The sequence below is a fragment of the Muntiacus reevesi genome, chromosome 1 (assembly GCF_963930625.1).
Source record: "Muntiacus reevesi chromosome 1, mMunRee1.1, whole genome shotgun sequence".
In the NCBI taxonomy this organism is placed as follows: domain Eukaryota; kingdom Metazoa; phylum Chordata; class Mammalia; order Artiodactyla; family Cervidae; genus Muntiacus; species Muntiacus reevesi.
The window spans coordinates 192,276,386-192,297,787 of NC_089249.1; the positions used below are offsets into that span (position 1 = coordinate 192,276,386).

The 21,402-nt window shown below is 40.4% G+C and overlaps 2 protein-coding genes across 2 annotated transcripts; both read right to left on the reverse strand.

Moving 5' to 3' along the window:
• Positions 1–5,424: 5,424 nt before the first annotated feature.
• Positions 5,425–6,408, reverse strand: LOC136166260 (olfactory receptor 7E178-like). Its single transcript, XM_065932333.1, has one exon. It carries the CDS (start codon positions 6,352–6,354, stop codon positions 5,425–5,427), a length of 930 nt encoding a protein of 309 aa, XP_065788405.1. The 5' UTR covers positions 6,355–6,408.
• Positions 6,409–17,851: 11,443 nt separating this feature from the next.
• LOC136166264 (olfactory receptor 7E178-like) lies at positions 17,852–18,781 on the reverse strand. The gene has a single exon (XM_065932347.1). The coding sequence runs from the start codon at positions 18,779–18,781 to the stop codon at positions 17,852–17,854; it is 930 nt and encodes a 309-aa protein (XP_065788419.1).
• Between the last annotated feature and the right edge of the window lie 2,621 nt (positions 18,782–21,402).

Sequence of the window (21,402 nt, forward strand, 5' to 3'; positions counted from 1 at the left end):
TCAGTCATGTCTGACTCTCTCCCACCCATGGACCATAGCCCACCAGGCTCCTCTGTCCATGGGATTGTCCAGGCAAGAATACTAAAGTGGATTCCCATTTCTTCCTCATATTACCCACGGCCCATATTAAAATATAAATATTTGATAATACTTTCTTAGAACGCATATTTATTACTGATGAAAACAGAGGGGTTTTGTTGTTTCTGAGTGATCTTATTCTCCTGCACTTCACCAGCTCAGAGTCAAACACATCATGAATTGGGTAGACACATTTTTCTTTCAGTGTTTCCATAACACTAGTCTTAAACTATGTATTCATAAGCAATTTTGTTGAAAACTTACCTAGGTCCTATCTAACATAGATAAATTCTCATTGACCACAGTATTGGGAGTTTGGGATTGACATGTACACACTACTATATTTAAAATAAAATGCCTTTTATGAAAGAAATGATGCATAACATTTTCAGAGGGATAAATTTCACTTTATTTTTTGAGTTTTTTATTATGACATAGCTATGAAAATTCTTGCAACCTTATGTACATTACACTAGTGAGAATTTCCAAAAGGTATATGCATACAAGAGTATTGATTCAGTTTTAAAATTTGAAACATGCAATTTTTCTATTAACTACTTACAAAAGTTATGCTAATGGAAAAATCAGACCAAATCAGCTACATGTTCTGATATACAAGATGTAGAATTAGACAGATCCTTGAAGGCTGACTAGGAATAGTCCTTTTCATGACAGAGCTGTATGAAAATTCACATCCTGTATAGGGAATGATATTTCTATAATTCAGATTTATAAAATGGGCTGGAAAATGCATTATTATCCATAGAAAACCATACCATACATAATATTCATACAACAAAGCCCCTGCAAACAGTATGGTCCATTCTGTTAATTTAGATATGAGCTCACTACATTCCAGTTGAAGCAACTGATGACTTTACTTCCATTTGATCACCTGGGACTAACGTCAGTTTTAAAAGAAAATGATCTGGTGGGAAAGAGCCCTGGGGTGGGAATTAGGAGGCCTTTGTCTGAGTCCACTTAATGTTTCACTCACTTAATATGCAGTGTGTGTAAATTTCCCCACTGCTCTGCACTTGTATCCCTCACGTTGAAGTAGGGCCAACAACATCCATTTGTAGGACATGTGTGGTGTTGAGGAAAGGGAAATTTCCTCGTCTACCCCTCTGGAGTTCTTGTGGCTGGGATAATAACAAAATTGACACAAGACAGATTAACAGAAGAAAAAAAAAACAAATTTGAATTCCTACATATGGAGGTCTCGTAAAAATAGGACCTAAAAAGTGGCCAAAGCAGGCAGTTTTTTCCTTTTTAGACAAAGACACAATAAATTGGTGAGGAATTGACAAAAGAAAGAAACACAGGCTTTGGGTACTTTGCTAGTGAAGAATCTAAACAGATTTAGGCTTAGGGCAGAGAATGAAAGAAACAATCAGATTTGTTTGTATAGGCTTCTATGCCCCAAATTTCCCATCTCTGAGAACAAAGTTATCCTCCAACTTCTGGGGCAGGAATGCCCCTTTCATGTGAGAGATTTATTCCCTGCTTTTCCAAGTGACACAGAAGGATCAGAGTTTCCCTATTGCATCAGCTGCTTCTCAAGCAACTTCAGTATAAACTAATCAATAAACCATTGCAGCACATTTTGTAGCAGTCTACCTGCATCCCCAATAGTGGCATCTAAGAGGTCAGTACTTAATAAGTATTCAGCAATGTTTTTTATTTTATCTATTAATTTTTAAAGTTTTTTTTTTTTTTAATGTGGACCACTTAAAAGGCTTTGTTGAATGTGTTACAGTATTGTTTCTGTTTTAGTTTTTTGACTGTAAGGCATGTGGAATCTTAGCTCCCCAACCAGGGACTAAACCTGCACCCCCTGCTCTGGAAGGTGAAGCCTTAACCACTGGGCCACCAGGAGAAGTTCCCAGTCACAGCTTTTAATTCAGAAGTTGAATCATTATTGGACTAGTTAGCTTATTGATGACATACAATCCTAATAGAGTTTAATGATCTTACACTTTATTGTATGAGAGAGTCTGTCATGTCTCAGAGAATTCATTTATAGAATGAGTGGAAATCCTAAATTGTGTCTCAGCCCACACAATTAAATTAGCTTTCCTTTCTCTTTCACTGTTTCTCCTTTAAAAAATTTTTATGATCACTACTTGTTAAAATTTAACAGAGTATTGTAGATTCTATTAAATGGGAAATGATAGGTCCCTTAGAAAACCACACAGAGGCATATGAATCCTGCTTTATGCTTTGTCTAGGCCTACAGGACATGACTGGAAGGAATGAAGGGGCAAGCAGGCAGGAAGGGCCCAGCATACATGCTAAGTCGCTTTAGTCGTGTCCCATCTCTTTGCAACTCTATGAGCTGTAGCCTGTCAGGCGCCTTTGTCTGTGGGGTTCTCCAGGCAAAAAAACTAAAGTGGGTTGCCGTGCCCTCCTCTAAGGGATCTTCCTGATCAAGGGATTGAACCCAAGTGTCCTGCAGCTACTGCACTGGAAAGTGGATTATTTGCCTCTGAGCCACTTAAGAAGCCTAAACTTGAGGATAACAATATCTAAAATTTACTTTGTTGTTCCTGCAATGCATCCATGAAATATTTAGCACCCACTTTGTTTCATTCTTACTCATGTAGTTGTATCAATTCGATATCAATTTAGATGACCAGTTTCAAGCTCAAAGTTATTAAGAGCTTACTCAGTGTCATTCAGGTACTAAGTGGAGCAGATCAGTTCAGTTCTGTCGCTCAGTTGTATCCGACTCTGCGACCCCATGAACCACAGAATGCCAGACCTCCCTGTCCATCAACAATTACTGGAGTTTGGTATTTACCCAAACTCATGTCCATTGAGTCAGTGATGCCATCCAACCATCTCATCCTCTGTTGTCCCCTTCTCCTCCCGCCCTCAATTTTTCCCAGCATCAGGGTTGTTTCAAATGAGGTCACCTCTTCACATCAGGTGGGCAAAGAATTGGAGTTTCAGCTTCAGCATCAGTCCTTCCAGTGAACACCCAGGACTGATCTTTAGAATGGACTGGTTGGATTCAAAATTAATTTGTGTGTGTATGAGGCTCATGCACTGTCCATTCTGTTTCCCTACACTTTAGAGGATTTAAACAGAGGTTCAAAAATCTCTTCCCAACTTTCTTTTTTTTAAATTAATTAATTTGTTTTAATTGGAGACTAATTACTTTACAATATTGTATATGCCTTTATACTGTTTCTTGTTTCCTGACCAGCACCCGGACTCTACTCCCTTAGAAATCCACAGAGTATAAATTACAAGAATGAAGACACAAGTTGATAATGAAGCAAAATTCAAGGTCAAAGGCAAGAGAGAGAAGTGCCTTGAATTGGATAAGGTGATGCTTCCTAGGATCCCCAGCTTCAGCTCAGCCTGCCTTCCTATAACCGATGTAGTGAAAGGTTGTTGCTGAACCCATGAAAAGACGCCAGGATTCTTGGCCTCCGGGGGAGAAGAATTCAATCCGGGGCCAGAGATGAGACTTGATCACTCAGAGTTTTTGTGCAATAGAGTTTATTAAAGTATAAAAGGGATAGAGAAAACTTCTGACATAGACATTGGAAGGGGGCAGAAAGAGTACCCCCTTGCTAGCATTAGCCATGGAGTCTCAAATTAGTGATTACAGTGAATCAAAAGAATGTCTGGAGGTTGTAAAGACCTCACCAGACCTACTCCCATAATTTACATTTTGAGATAACAGAATTAGCCAGACAGAGGATTTTTTCCAGAGACAGTCCTCAAGCAGGATACATTATTGTCATATAATCCTAAGGAATGTATAGGGGCAAAAAAATATTGTCCTTTCTTCCTCCTTGAGAATTCCAGACCTCTCTCTCCTTGGGGACCCCTAGACTTTGTGTCAACCTGCCTAAGAAAGGACTCACTCAGTAGCAGGTGCCACACATGGTCTCCCCGAGCCTACTGTGAACACCCAAAAGGGACAGCACAGCCAGCAGGGGGTCTGTGCCTGGGAAGAAAAGGAAGAGAGTTTGCTTTTTGCTATTTTTATTTATAGTGGCTTGATAAAAGTTACATATGCCTCAAATCCTTAACATTCATGAAGAGTTCTCATCAAATTCACTCTCTAATGAACAGTTGAGCAATTTAGGACCAAAGCCGTTCTCAAACCCTAAGTTAGCTGGGATTCTCCAGGCAAGAATACTGGAGTGGGTTGTCATTTCCTTCTCCAAGGGAGAAGGACAGTTTAGAGAGACCTATTTCCTGATCATGTAGAAAAGATGCCCAAGGAAGATAGAAACAGTGTGGGAGGAAAATAGAAATTTAAATGAGTTCTTGGATCCCCATCACTAAAAGCAACATCAACTTCATAAGCCTTTGAGCTGATATATGCATTTTGGTATGCTCCTACTGGCTCTCCTATCTGTTCTCTGCTTTGGTGATGAGAAAACACCCCCCCCACACACACACCCTCCACTCAATCCCTCCTGCATTCGTGTCTCCCACTGCACTTGGCACTCACTGGGTTGCACTTGTCTCCGCTGGGCCAGGACTGAGGGATGCAGATCACCTGCCCATCCCTTACCTGGTGTTGGATGAGGGCTGAAACTGTGATGAGGACTGGCAGCAAGACAGCCTCATGTGTGGGCTTCCTGGTGCAGACAAAAACTGTGGGAGGAGAAGACACACAGGTATGGAGCCCATTGGACTGGAGCTGGCTAACTGAAGGGATGGGAAGCACAGGTTGACTATTTAAAGTGATGCAGCCTAGAGACCTCAATACACTTAGGAAATAATTAATTGTCTATGGTCTCTTAAACTCTGAGAATTTGCTAATTTCATGGAGGAGGAAACGGAGAAAAGTGAATGTATTAGGAAGGATCTAGACTCATCAACTTCTCAGGGGAGTTTGACCTCTACTCCTTAGCTCTGACTTCCAAGTTTTTATTTTTTTCCCTTCTTAGTTCAATTAGAGAAAACATGTGACTTTCATATCTGCAAGCCCATTGATCCACCTAACACACAGAAAATAAACATAGGAAAATTATAGAAACAGTATGTAACAAGAAAGAGAGAACTGTGTTTATTTTGTGAAGACAGGAGCAAGAATGCCCATGACCAAGAGTCCTGGGTCATATGCAGTGAAAATGAAAAGGGTACACTGATGTGCTATGCAAAATCCTAGAAGGGCTATGACTCATTTGGGGCATCCAGAAAATTTCCCAATTACATTAGAGATATTCTAAGAGGAAAAATGTGTAAACAGAGCAGAGAGCCAGATAGGTACATGTAAGCTATGTGACCACAGAGCAGAATCACTTATTGCACATGTTTGGTTTTGCTAAATTTTCTACTCCCATGAGCCAAAAAAAGATAACCATGGTGTTGAGATTAGGCTATTCTGCTGATAATCCTCCACAGAGTACTCTTAATGTCTTTGTTCCTTAGGCTGTAGATGAAGGGGTTCAGCATAGGGGTGACCACAGTGTACATCACCGAGGGCACTGCACCCTTCCTGGGGGAAGACAAGACGGCTGAGCTGAGGTACACCCCGAGGCCTGTTCCATAAAATAAGCAAACAACGGACAGGTGAGAGCCACAGGTGGAGAAGGCTTTGGACTTAGCCGCTGATGAAGAGACTCTCAGAATGGAGGATATAATTCGAATATAAGAGTAAAGGATCCCCGAGAGTGGAATCCCACCAACAATGGTACCAATGAAATAAATTAATATTTTACTGGTGGAGGTATCAGAACAGGCAAGGTTGAGGAGCTGAGGAGGGTCACAAAGGAAATGAGGAATTTCCACTTTTGTACAGAAGGTAAGCTGTGACATCATCAAGTAGTGCAGCAGGGAGGTCAAAAGACTGACAGCAAATGATGCCAGGACCAGCAAGATACATAGGCGGGGGTTCATGATGACCAGGTAGTGTAGGGGGTGACAGATGGCCACCAACCGGTCATAGGCCATCACTGTCAGAAGGAGACTCTCCAAACCTGCGAAGAGGGACAGGAAGGTCACCTGCGCTAGGCAGCCTGCATAGGTGATGGATTTGCTGTGTGCCTGGAGGTTCACTAGCATCTTGGGGATGGTGGTGGTGCTGATACTGATGTCAGCCAAGGACAAATTGGAGAGGAAGAAGTACATGGGGGTGTGGAGGTGGGGGTCAGAGCTGATGATCAGGATGATGAGCAGGTTCCCAAGCATGGCCACCAGGTACATGGACAGGAAGAGCCCAAAGAGAAGGGGCTGCAGGTCTGGATCATCTGAGAGGCCCAGGAGAAAGAATTCTGAGACACCCGTTAGATTTTGTGGTTCCATGTAGAGGGGGCACCTTTGAAAAAGAAGAGAGTATTGAGTAAGCAACAATTGTAGGGGTATACAGATAGTGTCCATACTTTGGATTTAATCAATTCACAAATATTTTAAAAAATTTTTATTATGATACAGCTCTGAAAATTCTTGCAATCCTCTGTATACTACACTAGTGAGAATTTCCAAAAGATATATGCATGCAAGAGTATTGCTTTCAGTTTAAAAATTGAAACATTATATTTTTCTATAACTATCTCTACAAGTTATACTAACGGAAAAATCAGACAAAATCAACCACACGTTCTGATTTTCAAGGTGTAAAACTAGAAAGATCTTTGAAGGCTGACTAGGAATAGTCTTTTCATGATGCAGTCACATGAATTTTGAACCTTATATAGGGAATGATGGGGCTTCCCAGGTGGCTCAGGTGGTAAAAAATCCACTTGCCAATGCAGGAGATGCAGGAGACTCGGATTTGATCCCTGGGTCAGGAAGATCCTCTGGAGGAGGAAATGGCAACCCACTCTAGTATTCTTGCCTGGAAAATTCTGTGGACAGAGGAGCCTTGTGGGCTATGGTCCATGGGGTCATAAAGAGTTGGACATTACTGAGCAACTGAGCACAAGGAATGACATTATTATAACTATTATAACTCAGATTTACAAAATGGGCCAGAGAATGCATTACTATCCATAGAAAACCCCATCATACATAATATTCATACAATAAAGATCCCTTGCAAGCAGTTTGGTCCATTCTGCTAATTTACCTATGAACTCACCACATCTCAAAAGAAGGAATTCATGGTTTTACTTCTATTTGATCATCTGGGGTTAATGTAGGTTTTAAAAGAAAATAATCTGGTGAGACAGAGCTCTGGGGTGGGAATTAGGAGGACTTTGTCTGAATTCCAAATGTTTCACCCACTTAATGTGCAGTGTATGTAAATCTCCCCACTTCTCTGCACGTGTATCCCTCACATTGAAGTAGGGCCAATAACACCCATTTGTAGAATGTGTGTGGTGTGGAGGAAGGGGAAATTTCCTCTTCTGCCCCGCTAGAGTGATTGTGGCTGGGATAATAACAAAATTGACACAAGACAGATTAAAGGAGAAAAAGAAGCAAATTTGAATTCCTGCACATGGAGGTCTTATTAAAATAGGACCTAAGAAGTGGCCAAAGCAGTCAGCTATTATCTTTTTTAGGCAAAGAAACAGTAAGTTGATGAGGAATTGAGAGAAAGAAATGTAGGCTTTTGGTATTTCATGAGTGAAGAATCTAAACAGATTTAGGCTTGGGGTGGTAAATAAAAGAAACAATAAGATTTGTTTACATTGGCTTCGCAAAGAGTCGGACCCAGAGTGACTGAACTGAACTGAACTGAACTGAACACTGGCTTCTAGTCTCCAAATTCCCTTTCACTGATCATAAGGGGATCTTTCCACTCCCGATGCAGGAGTGCCCGTTTCAAGTACGGATATGAGAGTTGGACCACAAAAAAGGGCTGAGTGCCAAAGATTTGATGCATTCAAACTCTGGTGCTGAATAAGACTCTTGAGAGTCCCTTGGACAGCAAGGAGATCAAACCAGTCAGTTCTAAAGGAAATCAACCCTGAATTTTCACTGGAAGGACTGATGCTGAAGCCAAAGCTCCAATACTTTGGCCACCTGATGCGAAGAACTGACTCATTGGGAAAGACCCCAATGCTGGGAAAGATTGAAGGCAGGGGGAGAAGAGAACGACAGAGGATGAGATGGTTGGATGGCGTCACTGACTTGATGGACATGAGATTGAGCACACTCCAAGAAATAGTGAAGGACAAGGAAGCCTAGTGTACTGCAGTCCTTGGGGTTAAAAAGAGTCAGACACAACTGAGAGACTGAACAGCAACAAATACAGGCTTCTAGGCTCCAAATTCCCTATCTTTGATCATAAGAAGGTCTTTCCCACTCCTGATGCAGGAGTGCCCCTTTCATGTCAGAGATTTATTCCCTGCTATTCCAGGAGACAAGGGAGTTTCCCTCTTGCACTGGCTTCTTCTCAAGCAACTTCTGTAGAAACTAATCAATAAACCATTGCAGCACCTTTTGGGACCGACCTCCTTAATCCTCAGTAGTGGCACATAAGAGTGGTCAGTACTTAAGAAATATTCAGTTACAGTTATTTATTTTTTAAACTTTTTTTAAATGTGGACCATTTTTAAGGTCTTTATTGAATTTGTTACAGTATTGTTTCTGTTCTATTTTTTTGGCCATGAGACATGTGGAATCTTAGCTCCTCAACCAGGGATCGAATCCAAACCTCCTGCATTGGAAGGTGAAGTCTTAAGCACTGGACCACCAGGGAAGTCCCCAGTCACAGCTTTTAAATCAGAAGTTGAATCATTATTGGGCTATTTATCTTATTGATGAAATACAATCCTAATAAAGTTTTAATGATCTTACATTCTATTATATGAGAAAGAGAGAGAGAGAGAAGCCTGTCATGTCCCAGGGAATTCATTTATATAATGAATGGAACCCTAATATATGTCTCAGTCCACCCAATAAAATTAGCTTTCCTTTTTCTTTAACTGATTCTGCTTAAAAAAAACCAAAAACTTTTATGTTGTCACAGCCAGTGCTCTGTGACAACCTAGAGGGATGTGATAGGGAGGAAAGTGGGAGGGGGAAGAGGATATCCCTCTCGAAAGGGAGAGGATACATGTATACCTATGGCCGATTCATGTTGACATATGGCAGAAACCATCACAACATTGTAAAGTAATTGCCCTCCAATTAAAAATAATAATAGAGTTAAAAATTTTTTTATGATTCACTATTTGTTTAAATAATTATGTTGTACACAAAAAAGAATTCTACTTTTTGAAATTTAGTAGTGTTTATCTTTTTGCCAGTTTTTCTAAATGTTCTATGGACATCTAATAACAGCATATGAGATACAAAATTTAAATATATTTGTGTAGGATATGATTAATATAGATTAATTAAATATAAATTTATTATATGCAAATTATTAATGACATAATTCAAGATGCTCCTCTTATTTTTTCTGCATTTGATAAAATATTCTCAGAGAAATGTTAATACGTCTCACTATGATTATATATTTTTTCTTTTCCTTTATATTTCTTCTGATTTTTGCTTTATGTTTCTTTATTTTTAAGGTGTCTAATGGTATATGATGTCTCTTTTTTGAATTGTACCTTTGACCATTAAAAATATTCATCTTTGTTTCAGACATAGAGGACAGACTTATGGACATGGGGAGAGGGGAGAAGTGGGTGAGATGTATGGAAAGTAACATGGAAACTTCATTACCATATGTAAAATAGACAGCCAATGGGAATTTGAGTTATGTCTCAGGGAACTCAAACAGGGGTTCTGTATCAACCTAGAGGGTGGGATGGGAAGGTGGATGGGAGAGATGCTCAAAAAGGAGGGGGCATATGTATACCTATGGCTGATTCATGTTGATATTTGACAGAAGAACAACAAAATTCTGTAAAGCAATTATCCTTCAATTTAAAAATAAATAAATCTTAAAAATTTTTTAAAAATTCATCTTCGTTTCATTTAAAATAATTTTTTTAAAAAGAAAAAAATAATTGAGTGTTGTAGATTTTATTAAATGGAAAACAATACGTCCCTTAGAAAGTGACACAGAGGCATACAAGTACTGGTTTATGTTTTGTCTAGTCCTATAAGATATTGTGCTGCAGTTCATGGGGTCACAAAGAGTTGGACACAATTTAACAACTGAGCAACAGCAACAAGAAACTAGGAAGGAATGAAGGAACAGGCAGGAATGACCCAGCATATGGAAGCCTTAGCCTTACTGCCTACACTGTTTCTGAGAACCCAGGAAGGGTCTATTCAATATTAAGCAGAGATTTTTGTTCTTGTAGCCTATTCTGTGCCAAGCAAAGAGAGACTCTGAGGAATCAGATATGAATAAGACTCAGTTTTCCTGGGATGCCTTCAGAATCTATTTGCATAAGGACAAGAACTATCACATAAAATGTTCTTTCAATATCTGGGAAAAACCAAACCTCAGATCACAAAATATTTTAATTGAGTAATTGGTACTTAGACTCAAGGATAATAATAATAACAGCCATACCTAAAATTTACTCTGCCATTATTGTAATGCAAATGTATCCAGGGAACTTTTAATCACTAGCTTTTTACTTCTTTTTTTCATTCTTACTTAGGCAGTTGTATCAATTGGATATCAATTTTGATGACCAGTTTCAGGCTCAAAGATATTAAGAGCTTGGCCAGTGTCATTCAGATAATAAATAAAGCGTAAGATTCAAAATTAAATTGTGGGTTTCTGAGGCCCATGCACTGAATGTGCACTCTGTTTCCCTACACTTCAGAGAGCTGAAGCAGAGACTGAGAAGTCTCTTCCAAACTTCCTAACATATACCTTTATACTGCTTCTTGTTTCCTAATCAGCACCCTGACACTATACTCTCTTAGAAATTACAATACCTAATGCAATGTAAATGCTATGTAAATAAGTTGCAAATACAATGCAAACAGCATATAAGTAGCTGCCAGTGGGTATGTAGCAAATACAAGTCATACTCTTTGGGAAAAAAAAGAAATCCAGAGGTTATAAATGACAAGAATGAAGGAGCAGGTTGACAGTGAAGCAAAATTCAAGATCAAAGACAAGAGAAAGAAGTGCCTTGAATTGTCACAAACTGATACTTTCTCAGATCCCCAGGCAGTTAAGAATCCGCCTGCAATGTAGGAGACATGGGTTTGATCCCCGGGTTGGAAAGATCCCCTGGAGAAGGGAATGGCTACCCACTCGAGTATTCTTGCCTGGAGAGATCCATGGACAGAGAAACCTAGCAGGCTACAGTCCATGGGGTTGCAGAGTCGAACACGACTGAGTGACTAACACTTTTACTTTTTCACTTTCACCTTCAACTCAGTCTTCCTTCCTATCACTGATGTAGCAGGTGCCACACATACTGTCCATTGTGTCTACCGTGAACACCCAAAAGGAAGAGAACAGTGACCAAGGGTCTCTGTGTGCTGTGCTGGGCTTAGTTTCTCAGTCGTGTCCTACTCTTTGTGATCCCCATGGACTGTAGCCCATCAGGCTGCTCTGTCCATGGGGATTCTCCAGGCAAGAATACTAGAGTAGGTTGCCAAGCCCTCCTCCAGGGTTTCTTCCCAACCCAGGGATTGAACCCAGGTCTCCTGCATTGCAGGCAGATTGTTTATCATTTGAGCCACCAGGGGAGGCTAGGGGGTCTCTGCCTGGGATGAAAAGGAAGAGAGTTTGCCTTTTGGTGCTTTCCTTTTTAATAGCTTAATAAAACTTCTTCAATATGTCTCAAATCCTAAACATTTGGGAAGAGTTGATTTATCATCAAATCCAACCCTCTTATGAACAGTTGAACAATTTAGGACCAAAGCAGTTCTCAAATGCTAAGTTGGCCTTTGTAAGCCAGCTAAAAAAATTTTGAATTTTCTAAAAAATTTTGAATTCTTATTTAAGATTTTTTAATTGGAATATAGTTGATGTACAATGTTGTGTTAGTTTCAGGTGTACTGTCAAGCGAATCAGTTATTCACATACATACATCACTCTTTTTTAGATTCTTTTCCCATTTAAGCCATTACAGTGTATTGAGCAGATGTACTATACAGTAGGTCCTTATTAGTTATCTATTTTATATATAATAGTGTATATGTCAATCTCGATCTCCAGATTTATCCCTCCCACCCTTACCCCCTGGTAACCACAAGTTTCTTTTCTACATCTGTGACTCTATTTCTGTTTTGTAAATAAATTCATTTGTACTATTTTATAAAAAAGAGTCCACATATAAGTAATATCATATGATATTTGTCTTTCTCTCTGACTTACTTCACTCAGTATGACCGTCTCTGGCTCTAGCAATCTAAATATCCACCGACAGATGCATGGATAAAGAAGATGTGGTAGATATATACAATGAAATATTACTCAGCAATTTCAGAAAAGAACTATATCATGTCATTTGCAGTCACATGGATGGAACTAGAAATTACTACGAACTTTTCAATAAACTCATATAGGGATTACATTTTCCCTAAATTTACCCTTGAATGCAGTTTGGATTGGCAGGAGAGAATATAGTCTAGGTGCCCTACCTTATTCATCTGACTTTACTCCCTTTTTATCACAGGGCTTGATAAAAATTGCATTAAAATACTGTGATCTTATCCTCAGTTGTAAAATAAAGATAATGCACATTGCTGTCTTTTGAGGCTGGTAATTCATATAAAAGGAAAGAAACAAACTACTTAAAAACTAAGCTTAAAAAAAAAAAAAAAAACCAAACAACTAAGCTTAGCCCCTGGCATGTCGATACCTACATGAGTTTGTGATTCTGTGTTTACAGTCATCATTTTCATCACCATCTCCTTTATGATCATTTGGCACTTAGGAGACAATTCAGAGGGACCAGATGCCACGATCTTAGTTTCTGAATGTTGAGCTTTAAGCCAACTTTTTCACTCTCCTCTTTCACTTTCATCAAGAGGCTTTTTAGCTCCTCTTCACTTTCTGCCATAAGGGTGGTGTCATCTGCATATGTAAGGTTATTGATATTCTTCCTGGCAATCTTGATTCCAGCTTGTGCTTCCTCCAGCCCAGCGTTTCTCATGATGTACTCTGCATGTAATTTAAATAAGCATGGTGACAATATACAGCCTTGAGGTACTCCTTTTTCTATTTGGAACCAGTCTGTTGTTCCGTGTACAGTTCTAACTGTTGCTTCCTGACCTGCATATAGGTTTCTCAAGAGGCAGGTCAGGTGGTCTGGTATTCCCATCTCCTTCAAGTTGGCTTAAAGCTCAACATTCAGAAAACTAAGATCATGGCATCTGGTCCCATCACTTCATGGGAAATGGATGGAGAAACAGTAGAAACAGTGTCAGACTTCATTTTTGGGGGCTCCAAAATCACTGTGGATGGTGATTGCAGCCATGAAATTAAAAGATGCTTACTCCTTGGAAGGAAAGCTATGACCAACCTAGATAGCATATTAAAAAGCAGAGACATTCCTTTGCCAACAAAGGTCCATCTAGTGAAGGCTATGGTTTTTCCAGTGGTCATGTATGGATGTGAGAGTTGGACTATGAAGTAAGCTGAGCGCCGAAAAATTGATGCATTTGAACTATGGTGTTGGAGAAGACTCTTGAGAGTCCCTTGGACTGCAAGGAGATCCAACCAGTCCATCCTAAAGGAGATCAGTCCTGGGTGTTCATTGGAAGGACTGATGCTGAAGCTGAAACTCCAATACTTGGGCCACTTCATGTGGAGAGTTAAAAGACCCTGATGCTGGGAGGGGTTGGGGGCAAGAGGAAAAGGAGATAACAGAGAATGAGATGGCTGGATGGCATCACCGACTCGATGGACATGAATTTGAGTAAACTCTGGGAGTTGGTGATGGACAGGGAGGCCTGGCATGCTTCGATTCATGGGGTCGCAATGAGTCGGACATAGCTGAGCAACTGAATTGAACTGATGTCATGATTAGGTAGACCAGATGCCCATGGAAGACAAACCCAGTGTGCAGGAGAAATTTAAATTTAAATGAGAGTTCTAGGATGATCAAAATATCCAACAACCTCAACTTCATTAGCCTCTGAGCTGATCTTTGCATTTTGGTGCCCTCCCACTGGCTATCCCAACTGCCCCACAGCCTTAATGGTGAGCAAACAAGGTTCCCCCAATCCCTTCTACCTTCAGTGTCTTCCTCTGCATTGGCACTCACTGGGCTGGGCTGTGTCTCTGCTGGAGCAGGGATGAGGGATGCAGCTTGCTTTCCCCTCCCCTACCTGCTCTTGGATGAGGAATGAGGCTTTGGACTGGAGGCAAGATGTACTCAAGTATGGGCCTCCTGGTATAGACATCAACTCCAGGAGGGTGAGACACACAGGTATCAAACCTATTGAACTTGAGCTGGCTAACTGAAGAGCTGAGAATCGCAGGCTTATTTACAGTTATGCAGCCTTGAGACCTCACTGCAGGTAGCACATAATTTGCCAGATTTGTCCAAGGTCTCTCAGTCTCTGAGGATTTGCTAATTTCATGGAGGAAGAAAAGGAGAAAAGTGAGATATTTAGACTTGTCCTCTTCTCGGGGGAATTTGACCTCTACTCATAGTCTCTGACTTTCACAATGTTTATCTCATAATATTCAGACAACTATTTTTTTCAATTAGAGAAAACAATGTGACTTTTTAATCTGCAGATCCACCGAATGAGTTATGTAATTTAGAGAGATGTAATTTACATCTTCTAAAACATGATCTTTTCTATTTGCTTAATTAAGACTTCTGTCTTGGGCAACCTTATTTTTTATTCTATGGTTCTGGTTTAGGGTTTTGGGATATTATGTTTGGAGATTCATGGGTTTTTCTTTTTTCTACTTTGAGTGAGAGTTCCAACTCTAGTTCTAACATTACAGAATTTTAAATTTTAAGTTCTAGTTACTTTAATATTCTAGCTCTAATTTTTCTGTTCAGTAGTTGTATGTTATTGCATGCATGCTCAGTCATCTCTGACTTTTTATGACCTCATGGTATAACCCACCAGGTTCCTCTGTCCATGGGATTTCCCAGGCAAGAATACTGGAGTGGGTTGCCATTTCTGCTTCCAGGGGATATTCCTGACCCAGGGATTGAACCTGGGTCTCCTGTGGCTCCTGCCTTAAAGGCAGATTCTTTACTCACTGAGCCACTGAGATATTTTTACACAACTGTGAATTTTGACATATTATCTGGAAACTTGCTAGCTTGGTTGAACACTTCAAGGAGTCTCAGAGAGTCTACATTCAAAGTATAGGTCAGGACTTCAGTCTTATCAAGGTTTAACTAGGGTAGTATCTGATTCCAAGCTCACTTTCATGGTTCTTGGTAGGATTGAGTCCTTTGAGGGCCAGAGGACTCCCTTAGCTTTTTATCAAATAGGCCTCTGACACCTGGCTTCCATCAGAGGAAGGTGGTCAGTTGGTGGGAGCAGGCTGGCAAGATAAAACCTGAGCTGTTCTACATATTAAAGTTAGAAGGGACTGTCCAATATTTTTCCAAATTCAATTCATTGAACGGAAGTCACTGTATCCAGTCTATACTCAAGGAGACAGGTATACAAGGGTATATCAATAACCTCAATATAGGAGGAAGGGTTCATTACAAGCATCTTTGAAGCTACCCTCACATAGACCCCAAACTTTTTCAGGAGCATTGACTCTAAGAAGAATTGAAACTATAGAGATGTTTCTGTGTTTAGTAGCCTTGTCTCCAACCCAACACAGTATCATCTTTTCAAGAAAAATTCGCTGGAGAAGACCTGGCAGAGGGAAGAGTTTGCCCTGTTGTGGTACTTCTGCAGATCCCACCATGCTTCTTCTGGCCATACAGTCAGGAGTCCAGAAGTAGCTTCCTTTAGACGTTGATTACTGAGGGCTGAATGCACCTAACATTGGAGCAATATGTCCCTCATTTCTGGTAGGACATGTATTTTTTTAATCATTTTACAGTATACAGTTCAATGGCATTAGTATATTTACATTGCTTTGCAACCATCACCACCATCTATCTCCACATCTCCAGAATTTTTTCATCTTCCCCAACTGAAACTCCATGCCTATTAAACACTAGCTTCCCCTCCTCTTCCCAAAGCCTCTGGCAACCACCATTCTACTCTCTCTCTCTATGAATTTGACTATTATATCTGTGGAGTCATTCAAATTTTGTCACTTTGTGTCTGGTTGTATAATATGACTGGGGAAAAGTTAGATGGAGTGGAAGGGGAGTCATTAGAAAGATTGGGAATCAATTTTTCTTTGATAGGTTCTCTCTCATCATCCCCATTTTCCTACGAAAATTCCAGTTGATAAATGGTTATGCAAGCTTAATATTAACAGTGTCCTGTTTCAATTTCAAAATACTCTAGTTTGGGAATGAAATGAAATAGACATCCCATTTGCTCAAAAATCCTTAAGGAGTAAAAATATATTAGATGTGTTGGTCATTAAATTAGGGTTTGTGTGCATGTGTGCTAAGTCGCCTCAGTCATGTCTGACTCTTGAAGCACTATGAACTGTAGCCCACCAAGCTCCTCCATCCATGGGGATTCTCCAGGCAAGAATACTGGAGTGGGTTGCTATGCCCTCCTTCTGGGGATCTTCCTGACCAGGGATCAAACCTGTGTCTCTTATGTCACCTGCATTGGCAGGCAGGTTCTTTACCACTAGCATCACCTGGGAAGCAAGTTAGGATTTAGATTCACCTAATACATAGGGGAAAAAATCATAGAAAAAGTACATAAGTAGTAAATTTCTCCTTCCCGAGAAAGAGGGAACTATGACTATTCAGTAGATAGAGACAAGACTACCCATGATGAAGAGTCTTGAGTAATGCATGATGAAAATGAAAAGGGCATACTGCTGTGTATGCAGAATTCTGGAAGGGAAATGACTCCTATGAGGTGTCCAAATAAGCTCTCAATTCCATTAAACTTATTCTAAGAAGAAAAAGCTGGAATCAAGATTGCCTGGAGAAATATCAATAACCTCAGATATGCAGATGACACCACCCTTATGGCAGAAAGCAAAAGGGACTAAAGAGCCTCTTGATGAAAATGAAAGAGGAGAGTGAAAAATTCGGCTTAAAACTTAACATTCAGAGAATGAAGATCATGGCATCTGGACCCATCACTTCATGGGAAATAGATGGGGAAACAGTGGAAACAGTGAGAAACTTTATTTTGGGGGGCTCCAAAATCACTTCAGATGGTGACTGCAACCATGAAATTAAAAGACACTTGCTCCTTGGAAGAAAAACTATGACCAACCTAAACAGCATATTAAAAAGCAGAGACATTGCTTTGCCAACAAGGGTCTGTCTAGTCAAAGCTATGGTTTTTCCAGTAGCCATGTATGGATATGAGAGTTGAACTATAAAGACGTCTGAGAGCTGAAGAATTGATGCTTTTGAACTGTGGTGTTGAGAATACTCTTGAGAGTCCCTTGGACTGCAAAAAGATCCAACCAGTCAATCCTAAAGGAAATCAGTACTGAACACTCATTGGAAGGACTGATGCTGAAGCTGAAACTCCAATATTTGGCCACCTGATGTGAAGAACTGACTCACTGGAAAAGACCCTGATGCTGGGGAAGATTGAAGGCAGGAGGAGAAGGGGATCACAGAGGACGAGATGGTTCGATGACATCAACGTTTTGATGGACATGAGTTTGAGTAAGCTCTGGGAGTTGGTGATGGACAGTGCAGCCTGGGGTCACAAAGAGTCAGACATGATTGAGTTTCTGAACTAAACTGAAGAGGAAAAAAATGTGTAAGCAAGAAGCAGATCCAGAAAGACACATATATGCTATGGGACTGCAGATCAGAATTTCTTCTTGCACATGATTGACCTTGCTGCCTTTTCCAGTCCTATGAATAGAAAGAAGATAGCATGGATGTTGACCTTAGGCTATTCTGCTGATAATCCTCCAGAGGGCAGTCTTTATGTCCTTGTTCCTCAAGCTGTAGATGAAGGGGTTCAGCATAGGGGTGACTACAGTGTACATCACTGAGGCCACTGCACCCTTCCTGGGGGAAGATGAGGCAGCTGAGCTGAGATACACACCAAGGCCTGTTCCATAAAATAAGCAAACAACTACCAGGTGAGAGCCACAGGTGGAGAAGGCTTTATACCTCCCGCCTAAAGATGAAATTCTCAGAATGGAAGACATAATCTGAGTATAAGAGTAAAGGATCCCTGAGAGTGGAATTCCACCAAAGATTGTGCCAATGAAATAGATTAATATGTTATTGGTGGAGGTGTCAGAACAGGCAAGGTTGAGGAGTTGAGAAAGGTCACAAAAGAAATGAGGTATTTCCACTTTTGCACAGAAGGTAAGCTGTGACATTACCAAGTAGTGCAACAGGGAGGTCAAAAGGCTGACGGAAAATGACACCAGGACCAACAAGCCACAGAGGCGGGGGTTCATGATGACCAGGTAGTGCAGAGGGTGACAGATGGCCACCAACCGGTCATAGGCCATCACTGTCAGAAGGAGACTCTCCAAACATACAAAAAGAGAAAAGACGGTCACCTGAGCTAGGCACCCTGTGTAGGTGATGGATTTGCTGTGTTTCTGGAGATTCTCTAGCATCTTGGGGATGGTGGTGGTGCTGAAACTGACATCAGTCAATGATAGGTTAGAAAGGAAGATGTACATGGGAGTATGGAGGTGGGAATAAAAGGTGACAGCCAGGATGATGAGCAGGTTCCCAAGGACGGTGACCAGGTACATGGACAGGAAGAGCCCAAAGAGGAGGAGCTGAAGTTCTGGATCATCTGAGAGGCCCAGGAGGAGGAATTCTGAGACACCTGTTAGATTCTGTGGTTCCATGTTGATGGGACACCTTTGAAAAAGAAGAGAATATTGAATAAATGAATCAATTGTAGAGGGACCCAGATAAATGTCTATGCTTTGGATTTAAGTGGATCTCAAAGTGTGGATCTTGAAGATCATACATCCCACAGTCTTCAGCAATACTTCTTAGCTGTGAACACATATTTTGTTATTGTTGTTCAGTTGCTAAATCATGTTCAACTCTTTGCAACCCCATGGACTGTAGAATGCCAGGTCCCTCTGTCCTCCTCTGTCTCCTGGAGTTTGCTCAAATTCATGTCCACTGAGTCAGTGATGCTGTCTAACCATCTCACCCTCTGCTGCCCTCTTCTCCTGCTGCCCTTAATCTTTCCCAGCATCAGGTCTTTTCCAATAAGTTAGCTCTTTGCGTTAGGTGGCCAAAGTATTGGAGCTTCAGCTTCAGCATCAGTCCTTCCAATGAATATTCAGGGTTGATTTCCTTTAGGATGGACTGGTTTGATCACCTTGCAGTCCAAGGAACTCTCAAGAGTCTCCTCCAGCACCAAAATTTGAAAGTATCCAATCTTTGAAGGATCACGAATGTGTTGTGGTGAAGGGGTTTGCATAAGTCAATGAAACTATAAGACATGCCGTGCAGGGCCACCCAAGATGGATGCATCATAATGAAGAGTTCTGACAAAATGTGGCCCACTGGAGAAGGACATGCAACCTATTCCAGTACTCTTGCCATGAGAACTCCATGGACAGTATGATAAAGCCGGAACACACCTTTATTGATGCCCAAAATACTGGCAAGTTTTTTGTACACCTACTTTAAAGGTATGAGGCCAAAGAATTGGAGAGAAGTAATGACAATTTGAGATCAGAAATTAATGAACACAGTAACATATTTGTCCCCTGATTTTTTTTCATTTATTTTTATTAGTTGGAGGCTCATTACTTTACAATATTGTAGTGTTTTTTGTCATACATTGACATGAATCAGCCATGGATTTACATGTGTTCCCCACCCTGATCCCCCCTCCCACTTCCCTCCCCATCCCATCCCTCTGGGTCATCCCAGTGCACCAGCCCTGAGCACTTGTCTCATGCATCCAACCTGAACTGGTGATCTGTTTCACACTTGATAATATACATGCTTCGATGCTATTCTCTCAGATCATCCCACCCTCGCCTTCTCCCATAGAGTCCAAAATCTGTTCTATACATCTGTGTCTCTTTTTCTGTCTTGCATATAGGGTTATCATTTCCATCTTTCTAAATTCCATATATATGCATTAGTATACTGTATTTGTGTTTATCTTTCTGGCTCACTTCACTCTGTATAATGAACTCCAGTTTTATCCATCTCTTTAGAACTGATTAAAATGTATTCTTTTTAATGGCTGAGTAATATTCCATTGTGTATATGTACCATAGCTTTCTTATCCATTCATCTGCTGATGGGCATCTAGGCTGCTTCCATGTCCTGGCTATTATAAACAGTGCTGCAATGAACATTGGGGTACACGTGTCTCTTTCAGTTCTGGTTTCCTCGATGTGTATGCCCAGGAGTGGGATTGCTGGGTCATATGGCAGTTCTATTTCCAGTTTTTTAAGGAATCTCCACACTGTTCTCCATAGTGGCTGTACTAGTTTGCATTCCCACCAACAGTGTAAGAGGGTTTCATTTTCTCCACACCCTCTCCAGCATTTATTGCTTGTAGACTTTTGGATAGCAGCCATTCTGACTGGCTGTCTCCTGCTTTTGAAGGAAGTGTATGAAATTGAAAGTATTCTTTTCTCTCTTTTTAAAAAAAAAATCTGATTAAAGGACACTAGGAAATACTCAAATGTACTGTATCTTATCCAAATGCAGTACAAGAAGTTTCCTTGATGTTCATCTTAATCCTAAAAAGCTAGAGTCATGTTTATTGGATCTTAAATTAAAATGAAATGTTCAGAGAGAACATTTCTATGAAAATTAAGGGGTTTTGCATATTTACTTGGTTTTATGTAATCCATCTTCCATGGAGATAGGGGTGGGTTGTCAGGTCAAATTTCCTTCACATATAATTCAAATACAAATATTTGGCCTTGGTGAACTTCATATTTTGATAAATATATTTTTGTTGAAAGCATAAAGTAATACAGTGTCACTGATCCTGATTACTGTACGATATGCCAATGATTAAAGAATAATTCACTTTTAATAAATGCTTATTTTTTTCATTTTTGAAGCACTATATTCTCTCATAGAAAGGTCTGAAGTTGAGTTTGCCTTTTGCTGTTTTTGTCTGTAGTGGCTAATTAAAGCTTCTTAAATATGTCTCTAAATTATTTTAGTTGAGTCTGAGTCTTTGCGACACTATGAATTGTAGTCAGCAAAATTGCTCCGTGGGATTTTCCAGACAAGAATAGTCCATGGGATTTTCCAGACAAGAATACTTGAGTGGGTTGTCATTTACTTCACCAGGGGATCTTCCTCACCCAGGGATTGAACCTGCACATCTTGTGTCTCCTGTATTGGCGGGCAGGTTCTTTACCACTAGCACCACCTGGGAAACTCCAATGTATCTCTTCCTATACATTTGTGAAGGGTTGATTTCTCTTCAAATCCAACTCTCTTACACACAGTTGAAAAGTTTAAGACCAAA

Excerpts from the sequence above, each read along its gene's own strand:
- LOC136166260 (XM_065932333.1), bottom strand. The coding sequence starts at position 6,354 with ATGGAACCACAAAATCTAACGGGTGTCTCAGAATTCTTTCTCCTGGGC.
- LOC136166264 (XM_065932347.1), bottom strand. The coding sequence starts at position 18,781 with ATGGAACCACAGAATCTAACAGGTGTCTCAGAATTCCTCCTCCTGGGC.